Source organism: Psammomys obesus, unplaced genomic scaffold, assembly GCF_907164565.1.
Source record: "Psammomys obesus unplaced genomic scaffold, mPsaObe1.curated_primary_1811, whole genome shotgun sequence".
NCBI classification, from domain to species: Eukaryota; Metazoa; Chordata; class Mammalia; order Rodentia; family Muridae; genus Psammomys; species Psammomys obesus.
This window is the reverse complement of record NW_026596085.1, coordinates 3,023,387-3,032,386: the sequence shown is the minus strand read 5'-3', so window position 1 is coordinate 3,032,386 and position 9,000 is coordinate 3,023,387. Positions and strand designations below refer to the sequence as shown.

Sequence of the window (9,000 nt, the reverse complement as noted above, 5' to 3'; positions counted from 1 at the left end):
GGTGCCTCTTCTCCCTGCCCCATTCTCCCTGCTAGGGTTCACTACCCTAAGCCCAAAATTAGAATTATAAATTTCAGAAGCTGAAGAAATCTGGAGTATGATGGCCCAAACCAAACCCTCAAGCAGTACGAAGTCTAATTCTTAGATGTTAGTGCAAACCACAGCTCCAGCCCTCTGCTTTGGAGGAAGAGTACGCTGCATACCTCTGTGACCGTGTTAAAGCATTCCTGCAATGGAAATGACCTTCATTTAGTCTTCTCAGGAATTTGTGGTACCATCTCATCTTCTGCATCCTCTTCTGGTCCATCTTCTAAGTTGCTGATCCTCCCTTGAGGCGCGCTAGCTGGTACAGGGCTGTTTAGGTGCCTTGCTCAATCACCACATTTTAGCTTGTAGGCTACATCCCCACGTTCTGCTCTCAGGGATGCTTCTCAACTCCATGGGATGGAGGCAGAGCATCCACCAGATTTTCCAGAACTGCTGAAATCCAAGCACTGTCTCCATCGCCAGTGCAGCGTCAGTTTATGAATTCAAACTTTCACTAAGTCAATTGACCACAGCTAGATAGAAGAGCCTTATCCGAGCTATCCATGGGAAATCAATCATATTTTCAATGTAAACATTGTCTGATGAAAAGAAAATCTGGAAAAAGAGAATTGTTCAGTTTGGGAGTTTAAAACTAAAAGGCAGAAAAGCCATTTGTAATGAGTTGTCCCTGTGTAATCACATCCTCCGCTTCTCTGTTTTTGGAATATCCGTGTCCACTGATGCCTTTTCCTAAGCAGTGCTGAATGGACAGTGCCGAATATTTACTATCCTGGAGTTTTTCACTTTATTTACTTTGAACTAACGTATTTATGCCATAAAAATTCAATAAACTACAGGTGTTACAGGGTTACTATTTATCCCGTTAAAATTCAGGTCTCATAGGATAAATAAAGTCCCAAAAAGAAAACGCTCTTTAAAAAATTATATAAAATAGAATTCTACCATGCTCAGTTTCCTCTGTTCTTAGCATCCTGCATGGACACAGCACATCTGCTGCACCTGATGAACCAATGTTGATACAATGTTATTAACTGAAGTCTGTAGTTCATATTATATAGTTCTGCAAGTTTTGACAAATGAAAACTGCCGTACATAATCCCCATCGTTACAACATTATTGAGGAATTCCACTGTCTTAAAAGTCTTCCATCTATGCTCTACCTAAATTCATCTTCCCTCTATATCAAGCCACACATAACCACTGATCTTTTTATCTTTATGATTGTTTTTTTCTAGAACGTCAGAAAGCTGTAAACTTGTAGAGCAGGTGGCCTTTTCAGATTGCCTGAGAAAAGTGAGAAAGGTGCATTCAGGATTCCTCCATGTCTTTTCATGGCTTGATTATTCATTGAGTATCATTGAATACTACTTTGTTGTATCAATAAGCCATGTTTTCTTTACTTATTTAGCTCTTGAGAGATGTTTTGGTTGCTTCTGGTGTGGGGCAACCATGAACAAAGCTGCACTACATATATGCATGTGGGCATAATGTAACTTGTTTAAGCAAAAAAGAACTGTGACTGCCACGACTGTGGTAAGCCCACATTTACCTTTGAAGAAAACCACCAGGTTGTCTTTAAAGCGCGTCTGTCAATGGCGAGTGATTTTCACTTTTGTTTGGGGTGGCCTGGCAGTCCGCCATTATTTGATATTATCATCTCTTCCTATTGGAGCCATTTGATGGGAGGGCAAGAGTCACTGTTTCAAGCTGGTGATAGAAGAAATGAGTGTTTTCTCATGTGCTCATTTGCCACCTGTATGTCTTTGGTGAAATGTCTGCTCACATCCTTTGCCCAGTTTTTTGAGTTATTGTCTTTTTTTTTTCACTATTGAGCTGTAAGAGGGCTTTGTCGTGTTTGCTATTTTTAAAATTAGTTCTGTGATAGGTTTGAATTCCATACAATGTGTGTATATTAAATGTGAACACATTCACCCCTCCCCAGCTCCTCTCCGATCTCTCCCCCTTCCCTACCTACCCAACTGTGTGCTCTTCTTTTTTTTTTTATCCCGTCAAGAATAAATAAACATTCTTGAATGTGGTCTTCCCCTGCAGTCAGCGTATCAGGAGCCGCACTCTCAGAAAACTGTCTCTTCCTCTCCCTGTAGCTAACAGTTGCCATCTGCTCCATGGCTGGAATGGGGCTATTCACCCAGATCCCTCTCCATGCTGGTATTTGGTCTGGCCCTGGCTTGCACAAGTTTTGTAAATGCTGTCGACATCGCTGTGGATTCCTATCTGCAGCTGCCCTGATGTATCCAAGAGATAATTTTCCTCAAAGCCACCCACTGTCTCTGGCCCTTACAATCTTTCTGTCCCTTCTTTGGAAATGATTCCCGGGCCTCCGGGGTGGAGGTATGATCTCTTGTTCATTGCACTTTGCTCGGTTATGGCTGTAACCGCAAGTAGAAGCTCTCAGATGAGGGTTGAAGATGTGTTGGTCTGTTGGGTGTGTGGGGAAAGGGTCTCAGATGAGGGTTGAAGATGTGTTGGTCTGTTGGGTGTATGGAGAAAGGGGTACAGAAAGGCAGGCACCAGGTGAGTGACCGGGCAGGCCTTAGGGTTTTCTTCCACATGCCAGTCTTTTGTCACATACAAAATTTGCAGTTACTTTCTTTGATTTAATAGGTTGTCCTGTTTTACTTTCTCGACAGTGTCATTTGCAACATAAAAGTGTGTACATTTTCAGTGCGGTGGTTTCACTGCCTGTTCGCTTGTATTTCTGGTGGTTTGCAGCGGGAATGTACACGGTAGAGGCAGTTAGCAAGAGAAAGGGCAGTGGAGAGATCTGAAGGTCCTGAGAAACAAGAGCAGAGCTGACTGTGGGCAGCGCTGAAGCAAAGACAAAGGGTGAAGCAGAGGGAGCAGGACGAGGATCTGAGCTTGGGTGGGGGAGTGCAGTGGTGCTCCCGGAGCACAACCACTGCTCTGGGGCATGCTGCTCCAGTCTCACGCACCTGAGAAGGGGCCCTTTCCTCTCGATCCTGGGTACCATGCAAGCTCCCTCTGAGAGGTGATGCAAATGTGGGAGGAGTTGTTGAGGTTATTTTGTAAGAGATACCAGTGTCGGGTGTTTCTTAAAGGCAGGGATCTGTCTAACACAAAGCCTGGCACACAGACTCCGGATACAATGTTGGTTGAAAGAGCGACAGAGGTGGTCAAGTGCCAGGGTAGGATTTTAACGGTACCAGGAGATGTTTGATTCAAGGACTAGCAGACAGTCCAGCAAGGGAAAAGTTGGCTCAGTTGGAAACAAGATTAGCAACTACGTAATTTCTAACTCTCACCACATACCTGAGCTGATAGCTCCCAAGATAGACAAGCAGTCCCAGGGAAGGAGGCGTGCAAGCCGCGGCCACACCGCAGCAGAGTTCTGAGGAGGAGGAGGAAGAAGGGGAGAGAAGCAAGCAGGAGGAGGCGGAGACTCTTTGCCAGCTTTGGCCAGTAGAGGTTTGGAAGCCTCCCCTCCTCCCGGCTGCCTCCACCTGGCTCCTCCCCGTGTTCGCCGAGCTCCCCTCCCCCTTTCCCCAAGGACAATCTGCAAGAAAGCAGCGGCCGAGGAGAGCTAAACCTACAAGGCAAGAGGGAGGCCTTGGGTGGAGAGCGAGGGGCGAAGCCACGAGTGAGGTGGGAGCGAACGCGCCGGGAGCAGGCAGTGGGGAGGACAGAAAGAAACAGAGGGCCAGGCGTGACAAGGCATCCGAAATCGCAGGCGAGAGGGGGATGGGTGCTGGGCACGCGGGAAGAGGCGAGCCCCTCGGTTAACCTCCCAGCACTTGCACGCTCAGGTCCCAGATCCATGGCCGGGGCTGCTCGGCTGGGATGCGTTTGGCAGCCTGACCCCTCCCCTGGTACACATCCAGTTCAAACTGGTGCACCTATGATGCTGCTAGGCTGTGTCCTGCCGCCTGAGTGCTCACACATACACATGATTTTGTGTGTTTATATTTAGCATCCGTGACTGTGTTCACATGCGTGTTCCTGTGGGTCCGGAAAGGACGCGGGTGTGCGAATTGTATGCATTCCTGTGCCCTGCGCCTCTTGACATACAGATTCAAGAGAATGTGAGCTGCTGTTAAAGGTCAGCTCTCCTAACCTTGGTAGGATGGACTCTCCTTCTCTCCCACTGAAAGTACGCCATGGAGACGTGCAGGGGCTTCTACGGGGGATGGGTGATGAGCCTCCCAATCCATCACCCTCCCCAATCCGGTGACGAGCTCCAGGAAAACTCAAGGGGAAAAAGAGCAGCACAGTCAGATGTCTGTTTCTTTTCTAAAGATTTGGGTTCCTATTTTCTCCAATCATGTAGTCTTTCTCGAGAACAGCAGAAATTGAGACATTAACATTCTAGGTATATGTATGTTCATGTTGGATTCCCAGTTTGTCACTCTCTAAGCCCAAGCTGTGTCTGAGTGTTTGATTATTTATTTATTATTTATTGTCTATTTAAAATTAGCATATAAGCTATTAGATATCATTATGACATTTTAGAATAAAATGTGTTTTTGGTCTCTTTTCCTCTTTCATGATCCATGCCCCCCCCCATCACCTATTTTTGCACTCTCTTGGTCTCCTTTCTAATGTTTTATGCTTTAACCACACTTATTCTCACTCATGGATATGGAGGTGTACTTTACAGAGTCAGATCTTAGAGAGAGAGAGAACATGGGGTTTTTGTTTTTCTGAGTTTGGGTAACCTTGCTTAATAGTGCGCTTTGCAGAGCCATCCATTTTCCTAAAAATTTAATAATTTAGTTTTTCTTTACAGTAGAGCAAAATTCTATTATGTTTATGTACCAATTTTCTATTACCCGTTAATCTGTTGTTGGTCATCTAGCCTGGCTCTATTTCCTGTTTCCTTCCTTCCTTCTTTTTAACCAGTGATGTTATAGAACCCAGGATCTTGTAAATGAATACCTGTGCTGTATTCCCAGACCTGAGTTTGTTTTTAGGAGTAGAATATGGAGCCATATCCATTCCCAAGCCTCCTTTTCACACATACGTGGTCTATCTGCTCACTGGTGCTTTTCAGCAAGTGTTACTGAGCTCCCCTGTGTACACAGACTTCAATGGGTAGAGTTGGAAGTGGATTTCTTTTCTTTCTTTAGCTTTTAGTCTTTCAGACAAAATAAGTTTTGTCTGAATGTATGTTCATACATCACACGTGTGCCTCATGCTTGTGGAAGCTAGAAGAAGGTTTCCAGTGGAGACGAGTTATAGACAGTTGTGAGCTGCCGTGGGGGTGCTAGGAATTGAACCTATGTCCTCTGGAAGAGTAGCCAGTGCTCTGGACCACTGAGCCATCTTCCCAGCACTGGAAATAGTTTTAAAAATAAACACACTCCCTGCCCTGGAGGGACTGTCAGTCTATTGGAGAAAGTGAATTTAACGATAATGCAGCCTGACAGTCAGGACATTTGACTAAAGGGCACGGGTTATCTTAGGCTTTGAATACCAGCAGGTCTCTGCTGCAGCCCCCGCTCCAGTGTTAGCGCTCAGAGTGGGAATGAGTAAGGATAGCATGGACACTGCCTTTTCCCCCCCTTTTTTCTGTCTCTGAGACAGGGTTGTGATATCTTACCAGGTTGGTCTTGAACTCTTGAGTTCCAACAGATATCTTGCTTCAGACCCTGGAATAGCTGGAACTGCAGGCAAGTACCAGCATGCCCAGCTATACAGGAATTTGAATTTCAATTATTTTTCATGTCATAACATATTTTTACAACCATTTAAATATAAGGACCCTTCATAGTTTGCTGCCATGCAAATAAGGGAGAATGTCTGGATATGTCCCTACAGGTTGTAGTTTGCTGGCCCTTGATCTAGTCCTGCCCTCCTGTTAGTGTGTAAGAAGCATTAAAATGTCACTCAAGTTGTGTTTAAATGCTAAATGAATGATTACTTCTAAACAATATGTGACTTGCTGGAGATTTAAAAAGAAGGCTTTCTGGACCTTTTATAGCTAGTGAAGATTTAATATATTGATAAAGGTGAGGAGGTAAGGCATAAAGTGATGGGCTGAGTGTGTATGTACGTATGTATGGTTGGTTGGTTGGTTGGTTGGCTGGCTGGCTGGTTGGTTGGCTGGTTGGTTGGTTGGCTGGCTGGCTGGATAGAAACACACAGGTTAGCCTGGGCAGAGGATGCAGTAGGCTCACAGACACCAAAGTGGGGCTGAGGAAAAGAATGCTCAGATGACAGCAGATCAAAGGCTCCATGGGTAGTGGGGTAGTAAGAATGTTGAAGCAGTAGGCAGGGACAGTTGTAGGAGCTGTGAATGTCTGAATCAAGAAGTTTGATTCGACTTCAGTGCTGATTTGGTGGTATGTTAATCTTAGTCTCTAACTATGCGTGTCTTTCATGTTTCTCTCACCACCTGTATTTTATTGGCATCTATGGGTTTATGCGTTTAGTCTCTATAAGCTTAGTCTTACAGAGACTTAATCTTACAGAGACTTAGCTGCGAGGTCTCTATAAGCAGCTACCCTGATTTTCCCAGATGCTGGATAGAAGCACAGCCTTCTCTTGCTCTTCCTCTGCATGTTCACCTTCACAAAAGCCTGGGGGCCTGCAGCCTTCCCACAGACATTTTCTTCCCATTTCTAGTAAAGCGAAGAAGGGCAGTGCAAGCTACTTTATTAAAGGGAGACCAGCTCAGCTATTGCCACAACAACTCAGGTAGAAGGAGGCAGCAAGGATAAAAGAGAGGGGGCGTGTAGAAAAGAGAAAAGGGAAGGATAGTAGGGGTTAGTGGCAGTTTTGACTCTTGAGAGGCAAGTGAGATATATTTTAAAAGTAACAGGTTTGAGGGAGGGATGAACCTATTGGCATTTTATGGATATAAAAGTATGTCTTGTGTGTTATATTTGCATACACACATATATGACTATATAAACATCCCCTCATAATACAAGGTGTGTGTGTATGTGTGTGTGTGTGCACGCACACACACATATCACTGTGTGGCAGAAATTTTGTTACTGTTCCATTTGATAATAATGTGAGGGTCAAGGCCTAAAGACAAAGGATTCAGCAGCTGCTTAGAAAGCTGAAAGCCCAAGCGGGATGGGCAGCACTGTGGGAGGACCCTAACCATCCCCAAGATTGACATCATCAGTTTGTTTGGCTCTAGTATGCTTTGATAGCCTCAAACTCAAGTTTTTGCTCCCTGTCACCTAGCCTTGCTCACTCAATTCTGCATCACTCTACTCCTAGCCAGAAACCAACCTGTGCTTGCCTGCTTGCTTCTTGATTGCAGGTTCCCTGTCAGTACCTCAAACCTCACCTGACCTGTGCCCTCTGCAGCGCCTCTTCCTGTCACTAAGAGGGAGGGTCCCAAGATGCACTCAGATTTCCTCCTTGCTTTCTCATTTCTTTCAAGTCCAGTGCCCTTTCCTCTTGACCTTAGCCTGTTTTGAAGACAGGTTCCAGTTGGGGTGGGAGGGCACAGGGAAGGATAAGCCAGGACTTACGCTGTCTTGGTCTGGATTACTGACATGTTAGCTTGTCCCTGAGAGGGAGTGGCTCTCCTCTGGAAGACCTCCAAAGCTCTGTGGCTGCACAGCCCAGCTTTAGTGGCAGAGTCTGATTGGATTGCTCTAGCCAGTCTAAGACAGACGGTTCTTGAGCAAGTGGCACATTGGTCTGGCGCATCTTGACTGACCACTGTCTTGAATTCTAGAGTGGATCATGACCAATGAGGAGCACCATGCAGCCAAGACCCTGGGGGTCGGCAAGGCCATCGCCGTGCTGACCTCTGGTGGAGATGCCCAGGGTAAGTAAAAGGGGACAGAAACATTCTTGCTGTGTGTGACTCCTGAGTGCCTTGACTCCCTCAGTCTGCAGACTAGAACAGAATCCTGAGTTTTCCTAGAAGTATCTGACATGAGCCTTTAAGTGTATTTAGATGTCATTTGCTCTACTCCTGATGACCTGAACTTTCAGAGTACTTCTATCTAGTTTCTCTAGAAGTTATTGCTGTTGGTCCTTGAGTAGCACTGGAGAGAATCTGAGATAAGATTGTTGAGGGAGCAATAGATGGATTTATCTCAAGAACTCGGGGAATAGTGGGGAAGGGAAGAGACTGGGAGTTGGTGTTGGGCAAACCAGCAGGATCCCAGGTTTTCACCTGGGGAGCGCTGTGCTCACAGCCCCAGCCAGTACTGTGAGCCAGCTTCCTCCCTTCTGTTCCAGCTGGAACTACAGACCCAGAGGGGTCCAAGAGGCAGGAACAAGAGAGAGAGAACCTGCCTCTGAACAGAGGCTAAGAAGCCATAAAAGTGAAGTATGTGGGAAAGGTGGATGTAGGTGGGAGGGATGGATGTATGATTTAAAAACAAACAGAAAATTTACCACGTTGATCTTTTTACATGCTCACATTGATAGAATGTTGTAGAGTCTGAAGGGTTGACAGGACACAGGGGCAAAGACGGGAAGAGAAATGGAAGGTTTCCTCTGACGCTTCTGACACTAGGCTTCGCAGACCTCACGCTAAGCACTCACTTTGTTCCCAGCTTTGTTGCGAAGAAGCTAACTTCCCATGAGAGAGAGAGAGAGAGAGAGAGCCCACGTATCGCTAGGGTTCTTACTCAGGCACAGGAATAAAATAACCCTGTGTGCATCAGCCCTGCTAGGAACGCTTACGCAGCCAATCGATGAGGCCAGCGGGAACAACCGGAAAACACATCACAAGGAAAATGCTTAAAAACAAACAGAACAAACAAACAAACAAACAAACAAACAAAAAACACTGATCCTTTTATTCAAGTATGATGCTTAGAAGAGTGGTTGGCCACAGTACACACTCAGTTAGCGGATTGCTAACAAATAAAGCACTGCCTATGATCAAACGGAATAGCATGTGCCAAGGATGCATCAATTAAAAAGGTAATATTTGTCCTCATGGCAGGTGTGTGTGTGTGTGTGTGTGTGTGTGTGTGTGTGTGTGTGTGTGTG

General features: G+C 45.7%; 1 protein-coding gene across 3 annotated transcripts in view; it reads left to right on the top strand.

Moving 5' to 3' along the window:
- Positions 1-3,528: 3,528 nt before the first annotated feature.
- Positions 3,529-9,000, top strand: part of Pfkm (phosphofructokinase, muscle) — a 23,970-nt gene continuing 18,498 nt past the window's right edge. The window contains exons 1-2 of one of the 3 annotated variants that reach the window (XM_055627046.1): positions 3,529-3,623; positions 7,727-7,819. In XM_055627046.1, the coding sequence (XP_055483021.1) occupies positions 7,735-7,819 (85 nt within the window). In that variant the 5' untranslated portion in view covers positions 3,529-3,623; positions 7,727-7,734. Of the gene's footprint in view, positions 3,673-5,631; positions 5,697-7,726; positions 7,820-9,000 lie in introns of those variants that run through there. The other 2 variants (XM_055627044.1, XM_055627045.1) reach the window with 2 other exon arrangements.